Consider the following 27931-nt stretch of genomic DNA (forward strand, 5'->3'; position numbering starts at 1 on the left):
ATTTTCTTTATTTATTTGACAGAGAGAGACACAGCGAGAGAGGGAACACAAGCAGGGGGAGTGGGAGAGGGAGAAGCAGGCTTCCTGCTGAGCAGGGAGCCCGATGCGGGGCTCGATCCCACGACCCTGGACCGTGACCTGAGCCGAAGGCAGTCACTTAACGACTGAGCCCCCCAGGCGCCCCTCTCATAGCCCTTCTGATGGTAGATTTCTGTTCGGAGGCCACAGCAGAGAGAACAGTCAATGGCTGGGCCGAGAGACACCTCATTCCTGTCCCTCTCCCAGCAGCACTGAAGAGGGGACAAGGGAGTGGTCACACCCACTTACCGTAGAGCTTCTCCCTCATCTTGCCTTGGGAAGTCTGCAGCTTAATCTCCCCCCGGAAGTGGCCCGTCATTTCTCCGTGGTGGGTGAGAGGTGTGTAGATGGGGAGCTGAGTTTCCGTGGCCTCTAACCGTAGAGCAATGCAGCCCTCGCCTGGGGAGGGTGGGGACCAGAGTCATGTCAAGAGCCCGCCATTTCACAGGAGAAACTGCATTCAGCCTGCGGACCTAGCTCCACCGCCCACAGACGGTCCTTCGAAACAATGTCCAAGGCAGGGATTATCGAATAAACCTTTTGGAACAACTTGGGGAAAACATTTCAAACCCTACAGTAAAATGAACTTCATGTGGATTAGTTGATCCAAAAAAAAAAATTTAAATCATAGAAAATCCAGCAGAAAAGCTAGACTTGAATACTAATCTGATTGCGAGAGGGAATGATAACTTCCCAGGGTTTGGAGCAATTTAAGAAATGACAAAACAGACTGACAGATAAGAGGATATAAAAGCTTAAAACTTCTGCACAGAGGATAAAAGGAAAATGGGAGAGACTGATGGCTTCACAAAGAGGGTATTTTACCTGAACCCCATGAGGAACGCCTCAAAATCAAATCCCAGCAGATGACTGGGCAGGTAACCCAAGCAGGTATTTCACACAAAAAGAATTGTAGCTGGTTGATTTCAATACACGGAAACTAGTTCAGTCTCCCTAGCCACCAAAAATGCAAATTAAGGCAGCACTAAGGAACTCTCTCACACAGAGGAAATTAGCACAAAATGGAAGGAAGGAAAACGATACCTGGTGCCAGCAAGGATCCGGGGACACCTGCTCACTTGGATGTGGCAAGGTCACCATGGCTGGACACCGCCTTTGTGGCAATCAGTTGGATACCGAGTGTCAAGAATCACCGACCTGTTTATAGCCTGTGACCCAGCACACATGGGAACTTACCAAGAGATGACCCAAAAGAATAAGAGATGTAACTGAAGGAAGATAAAGAATGTTCACGAATTGATCCATCTCAGCGTTACTGATAACATGAACAGAAACAACTAGAAGGAAACCCATGGGATACGGGGCAGCCATTAAATGCAGTGATCATGGAGGCTGTGTGGGAGGAGGGTCCTGGAAAATGTGTCTCACCTAACCTGTCTCTCACTGGGTGAGGGAAGCAGCATAGAAAATGGTATCCCTAAGCTGGATATATACAGAAATCTATGTATGCCTTTGCGTGAGGAAGTATGAGACCGAAATAAAAATGGTGGCTGTTAAGTAGGGGAGGAGACTGGGGGTTGACTTTTCTTCCTGCTGCTATTGTAAAATGCTGCTTGTATGAATACCAGGACGAAGAAACAGAGGAAGAAGGCAGTATTTGAACAAGAACACGGAACCATCCTTCCTGTGTGCCTGTGGCCTACCACCGAAGCTTCAAACACTGCGACTCCACACGGATCCCTCTCTTTGCCCAGCACAACGGACAGGCCCTCCCCATCCAAGGGCAGCGCCATCCTTAGGCTCTGGCCACCCCTGCCCGGCTCAGAGACCCTCTTTCTGGTGCTGACTAGGAGAGGGTGGAGGGCAGGATTCTGGAGCTGGGCTGCCTGGGTTCCAGTCCAAGGCCACCTCAGTGGCCCTGTGACCGTGGACAAGTCACTTCATTTCCTCGCCTGTGCAATGAGTGTAGCAATTGTATCCGTATCCCAGGGCTTTTGGCAGAGCCTGAACGGTGGGCAGTCGACACACATGGACACTTTTTGTGTCTACAGCCTCGTTCCGTGTCCTGGCTTCCCTGGATCAGCATTAAGCACCTTCAGATTCCTTCCACTGAAAATGAACACCCTCCCCGGACCCAGATCACATTCTTGCCTGTCTCGTGAAAGGAGCTGCTTGGTCTGGCTCCTGCCTCCAACTCTCTCTGGCCACCTGCTCCTCTCACCCTTGCGTTCTAGCCACACCGAATGCATCACGGTCCAGGGTGAACCTGACACTGGGCTGGAGCCACGGACCGGCTGAAGACAATGTCACAGAAGATGATGTCTCCCTAGTAGGATGGCTGATGTCTGCCCAGCAGGGGCCCTGAACAATGCCAGACAGACCTGGGTTCAAATTAGGGCTCAGCCAGTTACTCCCTGTGGCTTGGGCACAGTCCCGTAACCTCTCTGAGCCTCAGTTTACTCACCTACTGATTGGGAGAAGAGTATCTGCTTTATAAGGTCTCGTTAGGATTAAATAATTCCTGCAAAGCACCTGGCACAGAATCTGACACAGGAAAGACCCAATAAACGAGAGGGGTTGTGGCTGCTGGCTCTTCCTCCCAGAAGCCCGACGGGGCAGGAAGGATGGTTTACCAGTATTTGTCCCTCTGGCAGCCCCGGGAGTGGGAGAGGAGTGGCACGAGAGCAGGACGGTGGGTTTCCCGTGACGCAGACGGTGCTGCCTCCCTGACATCATAGGCCACCAGCTAAGAGCAGGTGCGCTGCCGGCAGCAGCTCTCCTGGGACGCTTACCATAGGATTCGTCGCTGTCGGAAGATTTAATGCTAATCAGGATGTGCTGGTCTAGCAGGTACTCGGGGTCAGAGATGATGGGCTTCAACTGCACAGAGAAGGGCACAGGGTTAGAGCTGCCCACTGGGGGACAGCTGCGGGGAGGCTGCCAGCCCAGATGAGGGGCGTGCCTGAGCAAACAGGACTATAGGTGTTCTTATTCATCGAATTTGAATTTCTGCCTTTCATGTTCAAGATAGTAGGAAGGAACCACACATCCACCCTCTCCAGCATGCGGGGTTCACTTCTGTCCCTGTCTCCCCCCGATCATACCGCACCCCAGGAGAGAGCTGGACCCCAAGTGTGCCTCACATCCCCTGCTTCCCTTCCCTCCTTTCCCCTCCCTTGCATACCCCAGCATCATGGGGGTGGGGGCCAAGCTGACACAAAAGTAATGGGACCAGGAACCGGGTCCAAATGCACCCCACTCCCCACCGCAGGCTTCCCCCCAGCGGGTGGCACACAAGGCCTACCCTCCATCTCGACAGGGTCTCCCTGCAGGGGAGCCCCCCTGGAGTGTCCTGCAGGTTGTCGGAGGGTAGCTCAACAAATGACAGGCACAGATCCTGAGTTCCAGCCCTGTCTCCCTCTTCCTGCTGCAGCGAGCGATTGCTGGCTCCCAGCTGCCCTGCTGGTCTGGCTCAGGACACGTCTGTGTCAGGCTTCGCACGTGGGGAGAACCCGAACCTCACCAGTGTAGGCTGCATCCGTGCAAGCACAGGGAGGAGGAGCTTTCTGTGTGCACTAGCTCCTAAGGCTGTTTCTCATGCTGACACCAACACAGAGGGGCCCGATAAAGAGGCCATACACTGCTCCAGCCTGCCCCCTTCCTTCCCATCCAGATGCCGAGAGACCCTTGTGCAAGCCTCTGGGCGCCATGTTGCCCGACAGGATGGACTCCATCTCCATTCAGAAAGTTCCAAAACAAATGACTGGAAATCACAGCAGGTGCTCAAGGGCACTCTCGGGTTCCAGAGCCACAGCAAATGCTCAGTTCACTGACTTGTAGTGATGATGGACTCAAAGTTAGGCCCGGGCTGGGTGCCGCCGATGCAGGAAGACCCTGCCCTCTGGGGCAGCAGTGGGAGCGGGGTGGTGGATATCTGACCAGAGAATGTCTGTGAGGGACACAATCACCATGGGGGTGCTGAGGGTAGAGGGAAGGGAGCCTCTGTCAGGGTGCTTTGGGGGGATTAAAGAGGGTACAGAGAGGGTGCTGTCAGGTGACAGAGATGCGTGGAGGATCAGGGAGCAGGAGGGAGTAAAGACCTCTCAGGTGCTGTGGGGGCAGCACGTGAAGTAGGAGTGAGGGGGGGCCTGGGAGCTGAGGAGCTTGGGCTTATTTCATGTCAACAGCAGGGAGTTGACCAGATAAAGAGGGGGATGCCAGGATCAAACAGGCATTCTAGAAAGATCCGTCAGGCTTCAGGATGCCTCAGGAGGAAGGCAGGCAGGATGGAGACCCCTGGGAGGTAGCAGTGGGGTGAAGAGGAGGGACGGAGGCAGGAGGAGTAGCAGGTGTAGGCAGCGGTGAGGCTGTGGGTCAGGGGTACCCTAGAGGCCTGTGAGCCAGCCTGGGGTACATGCACGATGTGGACTGGGAGGCTGGCATCTTTCCCAAGTTGACCCAAGGGGCAAATAAGGCGTTTGGTTGCCGTGTGGGGCCCCCGGGACGGGAGGAACCGAAGGGTAAGGTGGGTGGGTGGGTGGGTGAGGGAGGCGGGATGTCACATTGGAGCCCAAAGCCGCCAGGGTGCAGGTACCTGAAAACAGCCCCAGGATGGGGACTTCTGACCTACGCCCTGGCCTCGTGGAGGACCCAAACCAGAAGTGTTCCCACATTAGGAGACTGTGATGCAGGTCTCTGCCTTCCTGTGTGTGGCCCAAGCACGGGTTCCAATCAATAGTGCCGGAGTGGGTAGCCCAGCCCCCCAAAACTGCCCATGTACCACCCCAGCCTTAGGACACGATGGGTCCTTCTACCCGTTTAAGGCCATTTTTAAAGCTCTGCTTGGGGGTCCCCTCCGAGGGAACCTTCCAGGAGAGCCCGTGGGACTCCTGGATGTGTGACAGATTTGCCTGGCCCTGGTCTGCCTACCGTTCCCTCATTATGTGACAAAGAAACAAAGCCCTGCTCCACTGCGCACCCAGCATGAGCACTCGGGGAGGCCCACCATCAATTCAACATCATAAAAGCTGTTCTGGGTCCTGGGGGAAAGCCATTTTCTTTTCTGCAAGAAAGACGAATGTGTTCCCACTAAGGTCTGCCTATGTGTTTTCAAATCCCCCCCCTCTGCTCTCATGGGGTCATGGACACGTCAAGTTTTTTCTGAGTTCAGTGTTTGGGTAGGAGCCAATGGACTCCCCCCTCTGCCCCTTCACCTGATCCTCCAAGCTGGGGCTGAGCAGGTGACAGGGCACTGCGGGGGGCATCAGGGCCCGGGGCCTCCAGCCTGTCTGTCACTACAGCTGTGTGATGGTGAACCAACCTCTCTGGGATCTGCCTCAGGCTCCCTCTTTGCAACGTCAAGTGGTCAACAAGCCCATCTCTAGATCTCTTCCGTGATCCAAGATGGGAACTGAAATCCATCGAGGAATCCTGAGGCCCCTGGGACCAAGTTCTCCCTCGCTAAGTCCTGTTCTTGATTTACCTTTGGAAGGGTCTCGCCAAACTTCACCACCAACTCCCCTTCACTTCCTTCTTCATTTTCTCCTTCCTGACTCTTGACAAAACCTGTCATAGGACAAGAAGGCCGGTTTTGAGAAAACAGAATGAGAGCCAGACGGAAAAGCCTCCTAGGGCTGCCCCACCTGGACCAATGAAGATATTCTGCCTCTTCTATCTGTGGGGCCACAGCCCCGTTCAGGATTCAGGCTTGTGGGGGATTCTGTTTTGGTGCAGGGGATGGTCATTTGCCAATATGGCTGAATTATTTTTAGGAAAATCAAAGAGATTCCCCTCCTTTTCAGCTATTTTTTTTGCAACAAACCAGGCAACAAAGAAATCATCACATCACAGGCAAGGAGATCAGGAAACATGACAGCTCGTCCCACGCCACTCAAGATAGCAGCCTTTTGAAATGCTAATTTGAGCTTCCTAATATGCTGTTTCCATAGAAATGTATGCAAATGTCTCGATAGTTTATTAAAAACACCCGCATGAAAATCCTCCTCATTTTTGGAAGTGCCTTGCCCCTGCTTGGTGACCCGGGCCCTAGAAACTTTAAGGAAAAGGTGGGTCTGTCACCAAGACTGAGCCCGGGTTGAGTGGGAGGAGGGGGGAGGGCAATACACCTTCTGGATTTCTGGAAGCAGCCATCATCCCGTCACAAAATGCCTCCTTGGGTGGAGTTGATTCTGCCCTGCACCCCCACCTCCAGACCATCTCCGTGAAGGGAGCTGGAAACCACACAGATCTCGCCATGGAACAGCTTTAGACAATATGCCTAGAAATGTCACCCAGAAAGGGTGTTTGCTAAACAGTTTGTGCTAACTACTGCTGGCTGGGAGGAGGCTGTCCATCTCGAGCTCGTTTGGGGATGCACCAGACCGCCTGAGGGAGATGCCCCATCCCATAGCAAAGAGCAGAGGACCCTGGGGAAGAACAGGGCCCCCACTGGCCTCCTCGAGCTCTGGACCTTCGCCCAGGACCCTCTGGTTGAATCAGAGCCCCAGCTTGTGGCAGGAGGGGGACCCCTGAGTGGATTACACTCTGCCCTGAGGGGCAAAGAGAAGATCCAGTGGCCCAGGATCCAGTCACCTAGACTCAGGGGTAACTGAAACTCTGAGGGCTCCCCCCACACAGGCGCCCTTGAGGCCCATCTGTGAATCCCTCCCAGAGAGAGAGACAGAGGTGGGGCAAAGCGCCGTTGATGAAAAGTCTGCCAGGCCAAAGGTAGCTCAAGGCCCACTTACTCTCTAAGCAGCTCGAGTGGAACTCCAGGTAGAATTTGGTCTGGGACTTGGTCTTCAGCGTGGCAAAGCACCTGAGAAACTCAATCTGCCCTTGGCTGTCGACAGTCCCGGGGCCTGGAGCAGGTGAGAAAGAGACTTGACTCCACGATGTGCCCAGACATGGAGCATTTTGAATCAGCCCCCAACACCAGGCTCCGGGGAAGGTGAGGTCCGGGTGAAGAAGAGGTTTTCCCTGACTCCCGCCCCCCGCACTGAGCATCCCCGATGATGGGAACGTCCTCACAGGCCACGGAGAGCAGGGTGGGAAGAGCGAAGAGTTCAGGGAGCCGAGAGCCCGACTCTCAGCTTTGCCACTGAACAAGCACAGCCCTGGCAATGCCTTTAACCTCCGTGCTTCAGTGTCCCCGTCTGTTCTGGCCAAGAGAGCTTGTATAAAGGCTCAGTGGCTCAATACCCAAATCTGTCTCGTTTCCAAGTTCAAGTAGCGAGGGAGACCGGTTCTTCCTTCCTCGGGCTGACTTCCCTCCGCTCCTTATTCACCCTCGTTCCCACCGTGGTGGCTGGCCCGTCACGGTATTCAATGACATGACGAGTTTGCAAGCGTCCTCAGGCCCGCCGTGAGCAAGCTCCGGCCTTCCATGTAAATTCTGCGCCACGCGAGAGCAAGGACAGACATTCCCGGCCTCTCTCCCACCCAGCCTTTCCTTCTTTCCCTTCTCCTTTTCTCCGGCTTTACTGAGAAATAACTGGCAAATGTAATCGTGCATATTTAAAGTTTACAACGTGATGATTTGATACACATGTACACTGTGAAATGCTTACCAAGATCAAGATAATTAACACATCCGTCACCCACATAATTAACTGGTTTTGGTTTTTTTGTTTTGTTTTGTTTTGTTTTGTTTGGTGTGGTGACAACACTTAAGATCTGCTCCCAGCAAATACTACTATTATTACCCATGGTCATCATGCAGACTGTTAGATCCCCAGAACTGATTCATCTTATAACTGAAAGTTTGTACCCTTTGACCTCCACCTCCCCATTTCCAGCTCCCCTCAGCCCCTGGCAGCCGCCGTTCTCTTCTGTTTCTATGAAATTGGCAGTTTTTTCCAAGATCCCACAGATAGGTGATAGCATACATCCATGGTGTTTTTTCTGTCTGGCTTATTTCACGCCCCACAACACATAGGCCAGGTTCCCCTGAGGACAACATTCAACCAACACTCAATCCAGGTAATTGGTATTTATGAGCATCGTCTGGGCACTGAGTCCCAGTAGAGGGAAGGCAAGCCCGACACTGAGGATGTGCTGAGGGTCCTCACGGAGGGTGCGATGGTATGAGCCATCCCATCGATGCTGCAGGAACTCAGAGGAAGGGGAGATCAGTGGGAGCCCAGGGAGAGACGGGAGGTTCTAGAAAGATAGTGCCCAGAGCTAGGAGAGAGAGAGGGTGCTGGGTTGAGGGCTGTATGGAGAGGGAAGGTCACATTACTAGAGCAGACGATAAACCCAACAGTGTGTGGAGAAGAATGTCCCAGAAGACAGTATTCCAGCCTCCCCTACAACCCTCAGGGCATGAAGGACACAGCAATATGAGCTTTTCTAGCCTCAACTGGGCCCCCCGCTCAACCTTCCTAAATTAGCCTGAACCGGCTGCTGAGCACAGAAGTGGGGGGTGAACAGAGGAGGTGACAATATGGCTCCCCAGTCACCCAGACCCAGGCTGGGCCCGCCACAGAGAACACCAGGCCCTTGCTGGGACGAAGATGGCCTGGTGAGCAGGGCTGAGCTAGATTATTTGAAGACATACCTGCAAATCTAAGTATTATTTACATCAGCATTTCCCAAACTCAGTCAGCCATCCCATCCTTACAATGTTTACCATCTCCACCTACCACTCACCTGCCCTAATACTCACTTAATAGTTTTGTTAAATAGACTCACTTTCTAAACTTAAGTCAACGTATTTAAATAAGAACGTACATCACAAGACTAAGTGGAAAACCAGCATTGCCTGCCTTACACAGAAGAGACAAATGTGAAACATATTAAGAGTAAATGCATTACTGATCAAGGTTCATCCACGTGCCCCCCAGAATTGTGGCACATACAAGCCACACCTTGGACAAACACTCATTTACTCAACTTTAAAGACCAAATTAAAACCGAGGCTTAAAAAGCTGACATATTTGCCAAAGACAGCAAGAACATGCTCTGCACGGAAACCGTGATGTGGTTTAGAGGCGAGGAGTCCCCATGGATGGAGTGTGAACGAGCCTGGAAGGTTGAGCCTCCATCTACCGCAGACAACGGACCACTGCAACCAGAAGGCCAGAGCCCAAGGCCTCTTGTCTTCGTGCAGGACAGAGGGACAGACGCCGCCCACCACTTACCGTTCTTGGAGACGAACTGGGAGGTGACTCCTGCCTGAAACGTGGCGAAAACTGGGCTGTGGTCACTGGTCATGATGTCACTGGTGCTCCCTGCAGGGGAGGGAAGGAGAAATCCTTCTGGTCAAACCAAGGATGGCAAACCCATGGCAGAAATCAACCTCTATTGATGGAAGCCTCCGGAAGTTTCACGGTTTTGCACCTGCTGTTCCGCTGACCTTCCACAACCACGCTTGAAAGACTCAGTGGAAGGGGCGCCTGAGTGGCTCAGTCGGTGAAGCGTCTGCCTGCGGCTCAGGTCATGATCCCAGGGTCCTGGGATCGAGCCCCGCATCGGGCTCCCTGCTCAGCGGGGAGCCTGCTTCTCCCTCTGCCTCTGCCTCAGGTCCCCCTGCTTGTGCTCTCTCTCTGTGTCCAATAAATAAATAAAATCTTAAAAAAAAAAAAGAGCGACTCAGTGGAAGTGTGTGAGCACCCTCTCCTCCACGGTGACAACGTGCCTGTGCTAGTTTTTCTTAGAGACACACGAGGTTTTAAATAGATCATGGGGTGTGAACTGTGGACATTTCTGGTCTCAGCACTTCACTGCACTGATGAGCTCATGGCCCAAAGTGGGGTGGGGACTTAGGTCACTGAGCTCCTCAGTGACAGAGATGGCACCTCCCCCCATCCCACAATGCCTCCTAGGATTGGGAGACAGTAGAAGGTGATGAAGTGTAGACACCTCTTTCAAGGAACATGGGGCTTGGAGGGAAGGCAGCAGGGCATGTTTGGAGGGCAGAAGGGAAAGCACAGAGTTCTAGAGATACTGAGTTCTAAGTGTCTGGCTGGGCACTCAGGGCTGGAGATCTCTCTTGAGGTTTGGAGTCACAATGTCAGGTGGAAGCAGAAGCCATGCGGATGTCTGGGCTCCCCAGGGGCGGCACACGGGATGCAAATCCAGGCCACACTGGCCAGTACGGGGCAGAGAGACACAGCAGAGGAGACCAAGAAGGCAGTAAGACAATGGACATAATTTTCTATAAAGCTTTTACAGATCAGCAAGAGAAAGGTAAACATCCAGCCTTCAACCAACCAAAGGATATAGGTAGAAAATCACAAAAGAAATACAGATGGCTGGGCGCCTGGGTGGCTCAGTTGGTTAAGCGACTGCCTTCGGCTCAGGTCATGATCCTGGAGTCCCGGGATCGAGTCCCGCACCGGGCTCCCTGCTCGGCGGGGAGTCTGCTTCTCCCTCTGACCCTCCCCCCCCCCCATGCTCTCTCTATCTCATTCTCTCTCAAATAAATAAATAAAATCTTAAAAAAAAAAAAGAAACATGGGGAAAAAATGCTCACTTGCTCACGACCATCAGAGAGACAATTGAAACGTGGAGACAGAATGAAGGAGAACAAGAAGGGGCCAAGTGGGGGCGCTGGGGGAGGAGGAGGGGCTAGAGTAGAGGGCCCAGGTGGAAAGGTAGCCGGGAGAGGAGGACGACACCCCTTCTCTGAGACAGGACAAAAGGCAGAAGGGGCACCAGCCCAAGTCATGGTGGGATGGGGCAGGGGCAGGAAGAAGTCAGGGAGGGTCCGGTACTGTGTGAAACAGGAGAGGACTGGGGTGGAGGGAGCCAGGCTGAGTGGGGGGGGGGAGCAATGGAAGAGGGGATGTTCCAGCGAGAAGCTGACAGGTGGACAACCAGGGTTTTAAAAATGTTCTTAACCGTATTTTATATATGTATCGAACATACAGCACTGGCACTACGGTGCCTGTGCCCTAAACACGAGGAAGGCGACAGGGACCTGGATGGTCTCTCCGTAAGCACACCCTGTACGTCCTCCTCCCACAGTTGAGTCTGGGCTTAGCTGTGTGACTTCCTTTGGCCAGTAGGACATTTGCAAATGTGAGGCAAGCAGAGACTCAGAAAGCTTTTCCACATCTGGGACTTGCAGATGTGGCATCCCTGGAACCCGCAAGAATCCTGGACTAGTCTGCTGGGTGATGAATTACACAGGCAGGTTACCACCGTTGTCCCTGCTGACAGCCAGCCAACCAGCCGGCCAACCCCCCGTCTGGGGGCGGGGGGGCTCCTGGTCTGAGGGTGCCCAGCCAACACCAAGCAGAACAAAGATGAACAGATCCCAAGTTTGGCCCAGAGAACTGTAAGATGTCGAGTTTCAGGGTTATTTGTTATGCAGCAATAGGTAACTGATACATCCTATTTATGCCAATCACTATAAGACTCAAGCTCTTAGTTTACCCCATTTCCTGAGCTCTGGACATTCATTCCCTTTTCTTTCCCAATTTCTTGCTCACCACCAACTCATTAAACCCTTCCACTGAGCCCTCCAGCATTCAGTGAAATATCATTAGCAAAATTCCCTATATTTTCAACTTTCCCTTCACGTTCTGTACCTGGTCCTTCCTGGAAGATACTGCAGCCTCTCGAGGGAGGGCTGCTTTTCTGCTCCCTCCCTCTTAGGTGGGTCCAGAGTGGGAAGGTGTGTCCCCCCTGCTCCTCAATGCCACTTCCAGAGCAATCTCCCTGTTTTCCTAAAAACCTTTACTATAGAGCTGTTGTGAATGCCAAGTTTAGGTTCAAAAGGCAGTAACGGAACAAGCCAGCACTTTCTCCTGAATCCCTGCAGAAGGCAGATGGTGGCATCTTCCTAGAGACGAGACTTGGCAGGACTCATGGAGTTGCAGGATGTGGGAAAGAAAGGCATCACTGAGAAATGGGAGGGTTAATGGTGGGTGGGATGTGGGCCACAAGGCTGTGGCTAGGGGGGTGGGATGCCTTTCTGCACATCTAAAGGTGTGACGTTTGTCTCGGGAAGTCACTTCTGGGAGACAGAGCTCGGGTGCTAGGGGAGTGCAGGTGCATGACTTCCCAGGGCCCTTGCTCTGGTCCCTTCTAAGCAGCAGGAGGTATGCACAAGAAAAAGGAATGGACATCAGTTCAACTTGATGGGACCTGAGTTAAACGTGGGGATTTGCCAGGCCCCAGAGAGAGGATGGGAGCCCCAAAGGTGGCCACTGGGCAGCAGCAAGGCCCCTCTTGAGGAGTGGGTGGGGAGGGCTGAGGTCCCGGACAGTCCATCAGGGGTCCCGGGCCTGTGACTTGGTCACATGAGGGACATGATGGGAATGTGGGTGGCTCATTGTCTGGGAATCACAATGTTTTAAAAATAATACCACGATTCTTGGTCAGGAATGTTCAAGGTAATTCTGCTCTGAATTTTTAAGTACACAGCGCAGAATAGTTCCAAATAATGGGATTTAAGAAGTATCTTTTTTTTTTTTTAAAGATTTTATTTATTTATTTGAGAGAGAGAGAGAGCACGAGAGGGAAGAGGGTCAGAGGGAGAGGCAGACTCCCCGCTGAGTGGGGAGCCCGATGCGGGACTCGATCCCGGGACTCCAGGATCATGACCTGAGCCGAAGGCAGTCGCTTAACCGACTGAGCCACCCAGGCGCCCTTAAGAAGTAGCTTTTAAGCATAAGCACTTGGGCAATTAAGAATTCCTTCTGACAACTTTTCCATAATTATTTATTTTAATATTGCATATTATGGCTTTTTCTTCAATTTTACTCAATTTATCTTTATTTTTTATTTTTTTAAAGATTTTATTCATTCATCCGACAGAGAGAGACACAGCGAGAGAGGGAACACAAGCAAGGGGAGTGGGAGAGGGAGAAGCAGGCCTCCCGCGGAGCAGGGAGTCCGATGTGGGGCTCAATCCCAGGACCCTGGGATCACGATCCAAGCCATAGGCAGGCGCCCAATGACTGAGCCACACAGGTGCCCCTATTTTTTTATTTTTAAAAAAGATTTTTATTTATTTATTTGAGAGAGAGAGAGAGAGGAACAGAGGTAGAAGGATAAGCAGACTCTGTGCTGAGTGCGGAGCCCAACACGGGGCTCAATCTCACAACCCCAAGATCACAACCCCAGCTGAAATCAAGAGTCGGATGCTTAACCAACTGAGCCACCCAGGTGCCCCCTCAATTTATCTTTAAATCTCCATAAATATATGTGCATATACTCATGGTATGTTAGGTTTACCCATATGCACTTCCAATATTTGACTTCATTTGACCTATGAGAACACCACTTTCATGTGGTTCAAACCTAATATGCTCTTTTCAAAAGAAGTAAGTCTGGATTTCTTTTTAAAAGGGCCCCATAATTCCAATGTTTCCCCATCCAGAAGACACTTCTCATGCTGCAGCCTCAAGGCAGGAGAGGATGATGCATCAACACTTCCAGGTCACCTGACCGGGGTTGCTGGGACTTTTCCCATTTTACAGATAGACTGGAGCCCGTTAGTTCCGGGCACCCGAATCCCCCAGACCGTTACTCACCGTAAGACTGACACACCACATGCACCAGCGGGTATGACTTCCAGAGGACTCGGTCACACCAGGAAGGCAGGTTGTACTTCATCTATAAATCAAAGTCACGAGCTTTGTAAATGCCTGCTAATTTTTTATATATAGAAATCAGTATAAGAGGTTGACTTGTGAACCCTGTAATCCTTGAATTCATGTGCTATTGGGTCTTTATAGACTTGCCCCATAGGTGGCCTTCAACCCTTTTCATTTGCCTTAAGTCCTGAGTCCACTGCTGAGTGCACACCTTGCATTCCTGCTTTGGAAGATTGACTCACCTAGCTATGGGACTGTACCTATCATCCTATTTCTGAATTCTTGTTCTTCCAACCTCTTTTTTTCTGACTCAGGTGAACCCCACAACTTGTACTTTCAACCCAATCTTTGCTTATCTTCTCCAGCTACTTACTTTAGTAACAACACTCCAGCCACCCACTCCCATTTACACAGCCACCCACCTATCTACTGATCCAGCCAGCCAACCATCTATTTATTCACTCACCTACCTGCGCATCCATCCATCCATCCATCCATCCATCCATCCATCCATCCATCCACCCACCCACCCACCCATCTGCATATCCATCTACCCATCCAACCACTCAAACAATATGTATTAAGACAAGCCCTCTCCAGGCTACACTGGTGAATGAGCAAGATGCCCACTGGGGGTGATAGACAAGGCAAACTGGCAATATCCTTTATCACTTTAAGTTCTAGTTCTCTCTCTTCTGCCTATAAATGTAAAGGTACTCACCCTAAAAGAGCCTACCCCTGCCATCTCCTGCAGTAAACTTTTCTCTTTTTACCAATTTTCTTTCCAGAATGTTCTATTTTCATTGCCTCTACTTTTGGACCACCCATTTCGTTTTTTAAACTTGAGGTGCAACTTACGTATAGTAAAGTGTACTCATCTTAAGTAGACAGCTTGAGAAGTTTTTATATTTGTACACACTCATCTAACCCAGATGGAGATAAAGAAAATCTCCTCCATCTCAAAAGGCTCCCTTATGTTCCTCTGTGTTCATACCACCACCTTGTAGAGGTGAACATGATCCTGCCTAATGCCGCTACGTATGCATTTTGCCTAACCTTGAACTGATAAATGGACTCACTCAGGATATATAGTTTGAGGTCTGGCTTCTTTCACCCATGTTGTTCCCTGTAGAAGTTCATTCACCTTCCAGCTGTGGTTTTATTCCATTGTATGTATATACCGCATTTATCTAGTCTACCGTTGACGGAAGCAGGGCTCCTCCCAGTTTTTGGACATTGTGCACAAAGCTGCAATAAACATTCTCGTATCTCCCTTTTTTTTTTTTTTTTTTCGTATCTCCCTTTTGATGAACACATGTACTAATGTGTCTGGGGTTACCCCAAAGTGGAATTCCTGGGTCACAGGGTAGGTGCACAATGCTGCCAGCCTATTACTCTTAACGCTGCAGTTCTCAGCACTGGCTGCCCCAAGAACTACCGGCGAGCTTTACAAAGATACAGAAGACACAGCTCCAGGTCTCTTGCATTAGAGCCTATGGGGATGAGGCCCAGACATCCGTATTTCTAGAAAGCTTTACCCGACTCATCTGCACACAGCTGGTAAAGAGCCACTCTCGTCCCCTCCCAGGCTGGATTTCACCCCCAGGACTCCGTGAACTGCTCTTTCAAAGTCCACCGACTTTGGACCACAAATCCAGCTCCTTGTGCAGGGTTCACACGCAGGGAACATGTTTTCCTAGACTCACATTCCACGCTGGCCACTGCTAATCCTGACGGGTCTCTCACCCCCGGCTTCCGTGATGCCGAAATGCCCGGTCGGTCCCCTCACCACCTACAGGAGCACTCGCGGCGCGTCTCCTTTCTTGTGCCTGCTTCTTCCTCTCACCTCTGAACGTGGACGCCCCCAAATCTACCCACAGCCCTTCTCTTCGCCTCTCCCACTCACTCCCTGCCAACGTCACCTACCCCGTGGGGGTGTCCGTGTTCTTGGCACGCACAACTCCCAAATCTATGACCCAGCCCTGGTGTCACCTAATATCTTCCAATTGCCTTCTGGATGTTTCCTCTGAGGTCTTCCACCAATGTTATACAGTAAGTCTGAAGACAAGCTCTAGACTCCCCTCCAAGCCAGCTCTGCCTTCCGATTAGCGTTTTTATCCATGGCAATCAGATCTACCAGCACGTCCTGCTCTCCTTTGCTTCTGCCTTGTTTGTTTGTTCCCAGTTCGGACTCAGGCCCCAGTTTCTCAGTGGGACATAGCACACGGCCTCTTCAGGGATCCCCTGCACCCTCCCCACCCTCTGCACCGATGCACACCGGCCTTCTCTGTGCATCACTGCTGTGCCGACCCCCAGCAGAACTTTCAGTGGCTTCCTGTTGCCTACCTGACAGGTTAAAACCTTACCCTGGCATCTAGGACCTCCCTCCCCTCAGCTCAGCCCCTATTTCTTCTCCTGATACTCAAGTCAACTTGGACATGCCATCACTGTCCCCACATGCCCCTGTGGACCTGCCCAGAGGACCGCAGCTAACAGCAGCCCGTGGATGCCTCCCCAGCAGGTGTCTTGCCCTGGGGGGGCGGGTCTCAGCCTCTTTCCTCCACAGCAGACCTGGATCTTCTCTCCTCCTCTGTCTGGTTTTCTCTGTTAGCTTCTGTCTGGCTTTCTCTGTTAGCTCCTGCCTTGTTCTGGGATCACCCCCATGCTTGGCTTTACCATCCCTCCTGCACTTCTCTGCTTGCCCCGAGCCCTCAGGCAATGTTCTGAACCATTCTCCATTTCCTTAAGCCTCCAGCAGCCCCAGAAGCTCGCCATTCCACACCTCGGCGCCTGGCTTTCCTGGGTTGAGCCCCAGAAGGTGACGGAGGCCAGAATTTCCTACCTCCATATCTATTCTAGCAATTCCTCCAACTGGAAATGGATCAGCCCCCCCTCAGCCCTTGCTGATAGCCAAGCTGTTCCTCACAGCACCACGAGTGGGACCTCTCTGACAGCCTCTCCCGATCTTTCCTTCCCCTAATGGTCATGTCCCTCTCTGACGGCTCCTCAGTGTATCTGGCAACCTCATATTCCATCTCTGGTTAGTTAGCTGTGTGTTTGTCTCATCTTTCCTTCTATAAACTCCTTGGGGGCAAACACTGGGCTCATCTTTGATCTCCTACCACCTAGGAGAATATCTAGCCCATCACAGGTCATCAGTAAATACCTGCTGAATAAGAACGAATGAAAGCCTTATTGCAGCTTTCCCCAAACACTGTTCCTTGGAACCCAAGGGACCTCATAAGGTAATCACTGGTATTCCATGAGTAACTGAGTTTGGCCAGAAATCTCCTTGTGGAGAACCATAATGCTCATAAACCTGTAAAGGCTCTGATAAGTCCTGCAGTAAGGAAGCTTGCTTAATGACGATTCATTTGGTAGATTAGCGAATAGATTTCATCAAAGGACTTAAAAAAAAAAAAAAAGAGCTTTAGAACCACTCTTAGACTCTCTGGACAGAAGGTAAATCCTGTGTCAGAGTCTAGTTAATTGTCGTGGGCAAGTCTGGCTGCCCAGCCTCTCCTTAGAAGAGGTTTTTTTGCTCAGATCATGCTCAACACATGATCTCTAATTGTCCTTCGTTTTTTCCGTTGCCTAGGGGATGAAGATGCTCTTTACGCCCCATTCGCCTTTCTGAGATCGGGCACAAGAGGGGCGAGGTGTGCAGGGGGGTGGGGATGGGGGGCCAGGGTGATGGCTATGACGAGAACTCACCCCTGTGGCTTTCTGCTTAGTGTAGGCATACTTGTCCCGAGTCAGTCTTTCAAAACGGTAGGTGGGCGCAAACGTGATTTCTTCCTCCTCTGAAAACCAAACAAAACCTTGGCTTCTGCTTTGATTCCCCCACGTTTCACCCGGGCCACCTTTCCTTCTTCTGCGGCTATAGTCCTTCCCCTCCCCCCACCCCAAGGATATTCAGGGAAAAGACGAGACAGCGATGGCTGGAGGGGACCCAGGAGCAGAGGGCCACAGTTCTTACCAAAATGCAGGAAGACCTTCTGCTCCTTCCTCTCCATGAGCAGCTGGTCGTGGGATAGGAGGTCTGCATACTGCTGCTGCTTGATCTTCTGGACAATGGCTTCTGCCTCCTGGAGCAAGGACACGGCCAGGCCCCCGGTGAGACCCACCGCCTTCACCAACATCAGGAGACCCATCACCACCCACCTGCCCGCCGCCAGGGACCCGGAGCCCCCCGAGGCTGCACCAGACCCCGGTCCCGGGGCTGCCCAGCTGGTGTGTCTTAGCGCTCAACTGTTTTACAAGGAAAACCCTGCAAAGGTCGCCAAACATCAACCTGACAATACAAATTTTGGCTGTTCCAGATTTGCAGAGGGACCTTTTACTTTCTCACTCCGACTTTTAGTATTGTTTTTATCAACACTTGATTAGCAGGTAGGTATGTTTCTCTTGTTCTCTGTGGGAACCGAGGCAGCTCGTTGTGAGGCCGTGGCAGGATCTGAAATCCCAGCCCCGTGAATCCGTGGGCATCAGCAGGATGCGCCGGCGGCCTGGAACCCAGAGGTCCTCCCTCCCGAGACCGCTCCCCCTGCTCTGGCAAACGCCCTTGGCCGACCTCCTGGTCAGGGAACGGCCAGGACCGCCCCTCTGACTGCGAAGGGTCGGGGTTTGTGGGGTCCATGTCCAGCCCCCTGCCATCGGCTGCGGGGAGCCTCTAGTGAGGGGGGGAGCGGTGGGGAGACGAGAGGGGCACAAACGGGCCCTAAGCTCGTCCTCGGTCTCTGCAGCGCAGCTGGGGCAGCAAGAGCGAGGGGCGGGCTGCTCAGGGTAACGGGGGGGGGGAAGGAGAGAAGGTCCGGGTTCCAGCCCGACTGCCCGGGATCTGCAACCGACCCCAGGCCATTCCTTGGCCTGACTGTGCCCCAGGGTTCTCGCCCCTCAGCGCCTGCCGTCCTCCCTTCCCCCCACACGGGACGCAAAGTGAAGGTTCTACACCCCGGTTAGGGACGTACAAGCTGTAACCCAGGTGTCTGCACAGACCGCACGGCTCTGCTCCCAGGCCTGTCCACCCCCTTCCTGGGAACGCTCTGCTCTCCCTCAGTGAGCAGGGCCGTGTCTGCCAAGTGGCCCTTTGGTCTGCTCCTCGGTGGACCATGCCTGGGCATCCGACGCAAGCGACGTTTTCCTTAGCTGCCCAGTGACCCGCCATCTGGACAGAAAATTGGGCTGGTCTCCTCGGGTATGTGGGGACCCAGTGTGAGCAGAGGGAACTGGAAAGGTGCGGGGTTCCACAACAGGACGGCATCGAGTCCCTGAGGGGGCGTAGTGGCCTCGGCCCAGCTCGGCCTGTGCCTCCGTGGCCCCGTGCAGCCCCCGCCCCTGGTGGGCTGGTGGGCAGCCCCTTACCCAGGGGGGCAGCTCCACGCGGTAGTTCAGATCCCCGAGCCAGAAGAGGTGGGTGAAGCGGTGAGTGATGTTGAAAGGGCTTAGCTTCTTGTCCCCGAGAGCCAGAAACCGGAGAATGCTCATGTAGTTCTGGTTTCGCCTATTTAAATGAAAAAGTAGCCGTCTTGCATGGGGTCGCTGGTTCCCTACTTCACCACCCTGGTGGGAAGGTGGAGGAAGCCGGGGGGGACGGAGACGTAGTTCTGGGGCCCCGGCGGCTGCAGCAGACCCCCTCCGTGTGCAGGTGGGACATAGTCAGGGTGCAAAGGGCCTTTCAGGCGGAAGCGGGGGCACAGTGCAGGGGCCCCCAGAGCCTCCGTCCAGCAGGGACTGGAACCATGATTATTCCAGACAGAGGTCTTCATGACTGGGCCCAACAGGCTGTGATCTGCAAGGGTGCCCGCAGGAGGTCCTGCCCTTGAGAAATGGAGTGGTATTTAGGCATCTGTGAGATCAATGACATACGGAAACACGCGTCCTGTCCTCGCGACAAGATTCACCCACACGAGAGGTCGCTCTTGTGCCACAGGGATGGGGAAAGCCGGGGGCTGCACAGTAGTTGCGGTGTTGGCGGATGTGAGGTCTGTCTGGGCAGATAACCCCATAACACGCTCTCAGGCAATGAGCTCTATTACCTGAGTTTCTTCTCGCTTCCGGAGGTCAAGTGGCTGTTAACAAATCCCAAAGACGTTCCGTTGAACATAAACGACACCCCCACAGCTCCCTTGTTCCCTAAAGGGAGGGGAGAAGCAAGAAGTCAGCACAACAGGCAACCTTGGCAAGTGGTGGGAAATCAAGGTGGAGCAATGTTACTCTCAAGAGGAGAGCGAGAAAACCAGAACAGCTTCATCTGGAGTGGAGCATTCAGGGGTGGCAAGGACTCGGGGGGCAGGGGGGCATTCGTTCCTCCAGGACCAGAAGAAACAGGGTGAGCGGCCTGCGGCCTTGGGAGTCCTCAGCAGGCCTGAGTCATCCGGCTGTCCCCCTCCCGGGAACTCACTGTTACCCCACAGGCCAAGCAGGCAAGACCACCGAAAGCAGCCAGAAGCCTGGGGAGGATTCAAAGTCAAAGGAGCCCGGGGCTGGGTGGGCTGACATTCCCCCAGCTAACCAGGCTCCTGGTGGGACCAAAACCCTCACTGAGGCCACCTCTTATTCTGAGTTTCCAACCTATTCTAGACCAGTGGTTCTCAGAGTGTGTTCCCCAAAGAACAGCAGCAGCACCTGGGAGCTGTTGAAGTGCAAATTCTCAGGCCCCGCCCTGGACCTGCCAAATCAGAAATTCTGGATGCGGGGCCCAGGAATGTGGGTGAAACAAGCCCTGTAGGTCAGGGGTGGGCCAAACGCAGGCCCGATGTCAGGTCAGGTGAAGAGGATTTTTACATTTTTAAATAGTTGGGGAAAAAAAATCAAAAGAAGGTTTTGTGACACATTAAAATGGTACGAAATTCAAATAGGAGCCCGTAAATAACATTTTATTGGAACACAGCTATGCCCAGAGTTGAGTAGTTGCAAGAGAGGCTGCATGACCTGCAGAGCCTGAGATATTTCCTGGCTGGCCTTTTAAGAGACAAAATTTGCCATCCCTGTTCCAGGGCATTCTGACGCATGCAGACGTCTGAGAGCCTGCTCTGGTCAACGGCTTGAGCTGTATGTGCTGGGCCCTTGAAATGTGGCTGGTCCCAACTGAGGAGGGCTGTAAGTATACAGATGCACCAGAATTATAAGCCTCAGCAAGAAAGACAGAATGTAAAATATTTAATAATTTTTATATTGCATACAATGGTAATCTTTTGAGAGAATGGTGTTTGATTAAGTGTTATGAAAATCGACTTCACCTGTTTCCTTTAACTTTCCTGAACGTGGCTCCTAGAATATTCGTAGCCACCTATGTGGCTCTCCTTCTGTCTGAGCTGGACAGCACTGGGTGGAGCCTAAGGGGAAGGACCTCAAAGACCATCCACCTATCGACGATGGGTGGCCCTGCTCCCCCGCCCCGGGGCGGGGGGGGGGCTCTCCTTCCAGCTTTCTCCCCATCCTGCGATGTGACCTGGTTTAAATCCCTGCCCACCACTTTCTTGCCACTGGGCCTGGGACAGGCTAAGGAACATCACTGTCGCCTCCAGCATCTTGTCTGTGAATGGGGTCAACAATGGTCCTCGCCCCCCACGGGGCGTTTCTAGTAAATGGGGTAATACTCCTAGAGCATTTAGCTGTCGGCCGTGCACATGTATGTTCTCAAAAAGGCCTTAGCTCTTCTAGGGATGATGTCCACCAGCATTAGCCAACCAGCATTCACCGGGCTCTGTCCCACGCTAACCACGGCTGGGAGCCACTTGGGGGGAGAAGAGGGGAAAGAAGCCCGCCCCAGGGTTGGGGGAAGGGAGGAGCAGGTGCATGGGATGTGAGCAGGCTGCAGTGTGCCCAGTCCCTTGTCCAGTGCCCAGCACCATGTTGGGGGGGGGCACACGGGGGGCACACGGGCGGCTCTGTCACGATGAACAAGAGCTGGGCCAACAGCCGGAGGCACGGCCTGGCTGAGGCCTGGTTTTAGCTCGTACCGGGAGGTCTGACTACCTTACGTGTATTGGGAAGGGGCTGGTGGCAGGTGGGTGGGCAGCCCAGGCAGGCTGCAGCAAGGACAGAGAGAGGTTCCTGGGCAGCAGAAGGGCATGGGCTTTGACAGGGCAGCTCCAGAGACAGGAAGGAAGGGGTCAAGTGGGTGTGGATGCGGGCAGGGTGCGGTTTGTCAGCAGAAAAGCCGAGAGAGCTCTTCACGTTCGATTGCAGCAATTCTTCTGTTTCCTGTTGTCTCAGGGACTCTGTCCAGTCCCTGACTCCAACCACCAGAAACCACTGGCCTCGCCCTCAACCCTGCCCATGGCCTGCGTGGGTGCACCTGCCCACACACACTCACACACAGACTGACACATGCGCTCAGACCAACCTGCACACGCGCGCACACCGACTCACATGTACTCAGACTCGAACATACAGACTCGCATGCACACTCAGACACACACAAAGTCACATGCGCACTCCGCCCAGACAGGCTTACACAGACAGACCTGCGTGTACACAGACACACGGGCTTGGATTTGCACCTGTAGACTCACACACACTCAGGATTCACACTCACACCCACACCCAGACTCACACTTACAAATGCACTCCCGTCATCCTCTGCTCTGAATTCAATTCTCGAAGGTGCCCTGCCTGGTCCCCCTTGGCTCACCGCTGATACCAGCGTTTCCGCATCCAACCTCGATCTACACCAGGGGTTGGCAACAGAAAGCCTGCGGGCCAAATCCAGCCCCACCTGTGTCTGCAAACAAAGCTTTCTGGAACACAGCTACTCGCGTTCCCGTTTGTGCAATCTGTAGTTCCTTTTGTGTCATGGCACCCGGCCCACAGAGCCTAAAATATTTACTATGTGGCCCTTTACAGAAAGTCTGTCAACTCCTGTCTTAGGTCCTTGGTTCTCTAGGTGGGGCCTGCGGGACAGCAGCATGACCCCACCTGCAAGCTAGCTGGAAACTCAGAATGTCAGGCTCCGCCTGCTACCTGCTGAGTCAGAACCCGCATTTTAGCCAGATCCCCAGCAGCACTGGTGTAGACCCCGGGTGGAGGCTGGGGGAACCCACCAACCTGGTTACCCAGGACTGAGGGGAGCCCAGGAAGTGAGACACAGGGATGTCCCAGTCGGCTCGGGTGGGATGGCCCCATGAGCGCGGCCCCCTCCCTGCTCACCCAGAGTGTTGGCAATGCCTGTCTTCACATTGTCAGTGCAGATGTGACTGATGCGGTTCTCATGCTCCGGCTTGGCCAGCACCACAATTCGGATGTTCCAGAGGGTGTGGATGGCAATCTGGTGGGGTGGACAACACGGTCACCCTTGGCCAGGGCAATGGTGCTTGACCACAGGGCAAGAGATCTACCCCCAACCCTGACCTCCAAGATGGGGGACCCTATCTGTAATCGCTAAACTTCAGGGGAGCGTCTAAGGATGCCTTGCAAATGAAACAAAGTATACTAAAGATGAGAGCCAGGACTGGCAAGATTTCAATGAAGTAAGGATGATCTACAAGCAGGGGCAAGGACGAGGGAGGGCCCCAGTGATTTTCAGCAACACCAATTTCAGAATGGAGGTGCTCCTCTCTGGCCCTGGAAGGCAGAGGTGGTGGTGGGGAATGACCACTGAGCAAACGGGTCTCTTTGGAAGTTGAGAGCTCACAGGCCGAGCCCACCCTTGCGTCTGAGATGCTCCTGGCCGGCCTCACAAAGCCCACTGCCCCGGAGTTCCACCCGGTGCCCCGGCCAGCTACTCACTGTTTTAAAAGTCATGCTGGTGATTTCTTGCAGGGAGTGTCTGAGAATCTCCAGCCACTCCTTCTCTCCCAGGGGGTCCTCCTGGGTGCCGATCACGTAGATGTCATGGGGGATGTAATCAGCAGAGTCATCCCGTGTCTTTCCCTGCCCCTTGGAGAGAAACCAGGACGTGATCTTCTTGGGAGGGGGGGCGTTACCTTCAACAGCAAAACCCAACACCAAGTGAGTCAAAGGTACATCAGGAGAGTTCAAAACACAGGCGGGGGAAAGTGTGCGGGGCAGGAGGTTCACCCAGCCACTGAAAACCACTCAGGCCACCCCACGAAATGCCACAGCTGGAGAATTAGGTACTATTACCCCCAGGATGTCAGGTGGGGTCAGAGCACAGTTAAGTCTCTCTGTAAAGAGAACATGAAGTTTCAGAGACTGGAAATAACCGAAGAGTCCATAGGGTGACTTGAACTAGTTGCACGAGACGTCAAACACCGTCCTAGCCTTTGGGGCTGACTGAGTAACTGAGACAGTCCTCGAGGAGTTTACATCCTGTTGGCAAGGACAGCCCAGCAGGCTGACAGGTTTGGGAGACGACAGGGACTTCCTTGCAAACCAGAGAGATCTCAGCCGCAAACTGAGTACTGATTTGCGCTGAGTAGGAGGAGTGTGGAGACCTCCTCCATTCTCATTTCGAAAAACGAGTCAAAGTAGCTTAATAAAGACAGGATGGATTTATTTCTCCTCGAAACACCCCTTCACAGTTGAGTAAACTTTTCCCCCAGAGAGATAACCTACTTGGCCAAGAACCCAAGTCACCTGACAGCGGCCATTCTGCGCCCCACTATGGTTCGCAGTGGGAGCGTAAGCCCTAGGGGCTGGTGGTCTCTGCTTGAGGAGACCCCACCCACCCACCCAGCCAGCTCCTTCCGCACTGCCTTCTGCATGAACGGCGCGCCCCCTCCAGGACGGACTTCACCATGTCCAGGCGAATCTAAGCCCCCCATGCTCACAGAGGGAAAAACAAGGGCAGTGTACCCCCGCGCATGAACCCCTGAGAGCGAGCTGATGAAATCAGGGGGCCAGTAAGAAACACAAGGGAGGGCAGAAGAGGACATGGGACCCCAAGCATGGGCCAGAGTTCAACTTCAGTACTGCCGTGCCCCCTGCAACATCAGGGCATGAATGCCTGTGCAGGGCTGGCGGCTCGCGGAATTGGGCCCAGGTGCTCTGGCCCACTCTCCGTTCAGCCCATAGGCCAGGAGGAGCAAATTGTGTTCTCATTTCCAGATCACCCCCTGCCCCTCTTCGAAGGGCTGCTGCTCACCCCCGCCCCCCTCACTGCTGGGTGGCTATCTGTTGGGTCAGAGGGTGGGTGAGCCTGACTCTGCTCTGGACAATGTGGGGTTAGAGGGACACCCAGTTAAATTCAAGTTTCAGTAAAACAACAGAGAACTGTTACAAAAGGTATGCCCCGTGCAACAGCCGTTTAACTAAAATTCAAATGAACCAATATCCGTTTAACTGAAATTCAAATGAACTAGACATCCTGTATCTACTTATTTTTCTCCTCGCTAAATACTTCCATGAAATAATTATTTAGTATAATTTATATTTAGTGTGATATATCTAGTATATAAATATATATTGTATATAAGTATACAGTACATGGCTGATACAGTATATATTTGGTGTAGATTTAGTACTTCTTTTCAGCTGAATAGTTACACGATTTGCTACAACTTATATTCAGTACAACATATACGAGCATATAATATAGATTAGTATATAAATATGCGTAGTATACATTTAGCATAATCATTTCTAGCTAGATACCAATACTAAAAAAAACTTTGCCGTTTACATGAAATTCAAATGTAACTGGGCATCATCTCACTCTCTTTCTCTCTCAATAAATCTGGCAACCCCACCCAGGGAGGGAGTTCTTTCTTCTAGGCCTGAGGCCCCCTTGGAGAGCTGCCTAAGGCTGGCAGGTGCACAAAGCCTCTTTACCTACACATCCAGACTATAACTACAACTTTCCAGTTTAGACATGCAAAGTAACCCAGCCCAGCTGCTACTGGGGTATGAGAATCCCAGAGCTCATTTCTCGCTTCCATTGTCTCAGCAAAAGTAAAGAATTCCCTAGAAAGGAGGCTGTGCAGATAGGCTGGGGGGTGGGGGTGGGGGTGGGGGTGGGGGTGGGGGTGGGTGGGTGGGAGGAAGACAGACGCCCCCCCGTCCATCTGCGGATGTCTGAGGCAGCAAAGCAGAACCCAAGAGGAGGTGGTGGGAGGAGCGTGCGGGGGCACATATGGACCCACCCATGTTCCAGGTGCCGATGAAGATGGTGATCATGTCTGGTTCAGGCTGCTCCGAGTGCTTATTCTTCATCTGCTGAAGAAGCTGGCAGAAGCCTTCTCTCTTCTAGGGATTGAAGGGCAGACAGACTCAGAAAGGCCTCCGCCTCCCTGCACATTACACTTTCAAAGGGCTTGGTCAGCTTCAAGAAAACTGAGAGCAGCGCAAATCAGTACGAACTTGCAGGAGAGCATCTGGAAAGAGGGTCCGAAGTCTTAAGGAAGTGGCTTCTCTTTGACCCTGCCAATCCTCTGCAAGGATCTGACTCTAAGACACCAGGAACCGCACAAAGACCCAGCCGTAGCACGGGGACTGCAGCATGCACGTCAATACAGAAAAAAACTAGGAACAACCTTAATGTCCAATCCTACGAAGCAAGTGAATAACTGTAGTATGGGTCATCCACATGCCAGAATACTGTAGGGTTCACAAGTTCCGCTGCAGAAATACTTTCTCAATAAGGATAGATGTCCAAACTACGTTGTTACATGCAAAGAGCCAGTTGACAAAACAGTATAAATAGCATTGTTGCATTTTTATTAAAAACACAAACAAGGAGGGGCGCCTGGGTGGCTCAGTTGGTTAAGCATCCGCCTTCAGCTCAGGTCATGATCCCAGGGCCCTGGGATCGAGCCCCACATCGGGCTCCCTGCTCGGCGGGAGGCCTGCTTCTCCCTCTCCCACTCCCCCCGCTTGTGTTCTCTCCCTCGCTGTGTCTCTCTCTGTCAAATAAATAAATAAAATCTTAAAAAGAACAAACCAACCCACAAACAAGGGGCGCCTGGGTGGCTCAGTCGGTTAAGCGTCTGACTTTGGCTCAGGTCATGATCTTGGGGTCCTGGGATGGAGCCCCGCCTGGGGCTCCCTGCTCAGCTTCTTTCTCTCCCTCTGCCCCTTCCCCCTGCTCGTGCTCTGTGTCTCTCGAATAAATAAATAAAATCTTTAAACAAAACAAAACAAAAACATCCTGAGAGTCCAAAGGCTACTAGCAGCATATGGATGCTTCCATTTTAAACTTTTTGTTTCTTTTGTATTTGTTACTTTTTCACCAATGAGAATAGGTTACTTATTTAATGAAAGAAAATTTAGATCTAAGAAACCAAAAAGAAGAGAATACATGAAGGCTGTCAGAGACTCCTGAAGAGTCTTCCCTGACTTGTCCCGGGCACCTGGGCATACAGCGGGGCACAAAGCAGAGCAGACTGTCAAGGGCAGGCTGACCACACAAGCACACACGCAAATTTTAGGTTGTACCATATGAAATTACCAATGTTTAGCTGTTTCGCACCTACAGAGATCGCAATTTCGTATGATTCAACCTAAAAAATTGCAGATCTCAGCTAATCAATCCCCTCTGAAGAAACCTGCTCACAAAGATGTTATGATGACTGTCGTTATGGAAACCTGCCTTTAGTTCGGGATGGCTCAAAACGTGGTGCCACAGTTTACTGCTGTGTCTCAATCCTTCTGAGCTTGCAGCAATGCGCAGAATTGGTTTTTAGATCTATGTCCATGTACCCAGGATGAGGTCCAGCCAGACGTTCCTTCTTTCCATTCCCCGCCCTGCCCCATCTGGCCCCCTGCATCTTTGTGTCTCCCAGCCCCTTCTCTGTCATTCCTCTGAGTTCATCCCACCCTCTCCGCCAGTTCTGGGCACCGCCTGGCCTCCTGCTGGCCTCCCACCAGCACCCCCTCACCCTGGGCGCTGACACAGCATCTATGGAGCAGGTAAAAGAAGGAAGGTTCTGGCACTTGGTGGGGACTGTCCCTGTACGCCTGAGCTGGGAGCCCTCGTCCCTCAGCCTTGCCATGCTGCTGACGCCTGGTCAGCCAACACTTGATGTGATGAAAGCTCTTTGTGCCCTGCCTCGTGTGAGCCATATACTACAGGATAAAGAGTAAGGCCAAGACGGAGGGTCTCAGGCCCTGGGTGGCGTGTCAGAGGGGAGTGATCAGATCACAGAGGACCCTGCCTCTGGCTAGACAGAGGCCCAGTGCAATGCCCAAAGACCCCGAGTATTTCCATTGGCCCACACCACCTCCTGCTCCAGGAGCCAGTCCTGGTGGGGCATCTTACTCCTGCAGATGGGGCAAAAGGTGGCCCCGGAAGGAGTGCTGGTTGGTATTCAGATTTAAATCTGAGGTGCCCCAGAGGACTTCTGAGTCCAGCCCCGGGAAGCTGAGACGTCTCCCAGTGGGGATCAGGGCTGGATGAGACACAAGTGATAAAGCCCAAGGGCCCTCTTGGGGGCAGGGAATGT

At 52.7% G+C, this 27931-nt stretch overlaps 1 protein-coding gene across 2 annotated transcripts in view; it reads right to left on the reverse strand.

Annotated features, from left to right (window-relative positions):
• The window catches only part of INPP5D (inositol polyphosphate-5-phosphatase D), a 111083-nt gene that overhangs the window by 8564 nt on the left and 74588 nt on the right, over positions 1 to 27931 (reverse strand). For both annotated transcript variants that reach the window (XM_025889347.2, XM_025889355.2), the window contains exons 11-23: positions 25634 to 25736; positions 23319 to 23515; positions 22740 to 22857; positions 19625 to 19721; positions 18951 to 19089; positions 17566 to 17674; positions 17301 to 17389; positions 13524 to 13605; positions 9180 to 9269; positions 6786 to 6899; positions 5522 to 5604; positions 2832 to 2919; positions 328 to 477 (exon numbers count right to left, since the gene is read on the reverse strand). In XM_025889347.2, coding sequence (XP_025745132.1) covers positions 328 to 477; positions 2832 to 2919; positions 5522 to 5604; positions 6786 to 6899; positions 9180 to 9269; positions 13524 to 13605; positions 17301 to 17389; positions 17566 to 17674; positions 18951 to 19089; positions 19625 to 19721; positions 22740 to 22857; positions 23319 to 23515; positions 25634 to 25736 — 1459 coding nt within the window. The remainder of the gene's footprint in view (positions 1 to 327; positions 478 to 2831; positions 2920 to 5521; positions 5605 to 6785; positions 6900 to 9179; positions 9270 to 13523; positions 13606 to 17300; positions 17390 to 17565; positions 17675 to 18950; positions 19090 to 19624; positions 19722 to 22739; positions 22858 to 23318; positions 23516 to 25633; positions 25737 to 27931) is intronic.

The sequence above is a fragment of the Callorhinus ursinus genome, unplaced genomic scaffold (assembly GCF_003265705.2).
Source record: "Callorhinus ursinus isolate GAN/ISIS: 27379988/994484 unplaced genomic scaffold, GSC_fseal_2.0 scaffold2, whole genome shotgun sequence".
Lineage (NCBI taxonomy): Eukaryota > Metazoa > Chordata > Mammalia > Carnivora > Otariidae > Callorhinus > Callorhinus ursinus.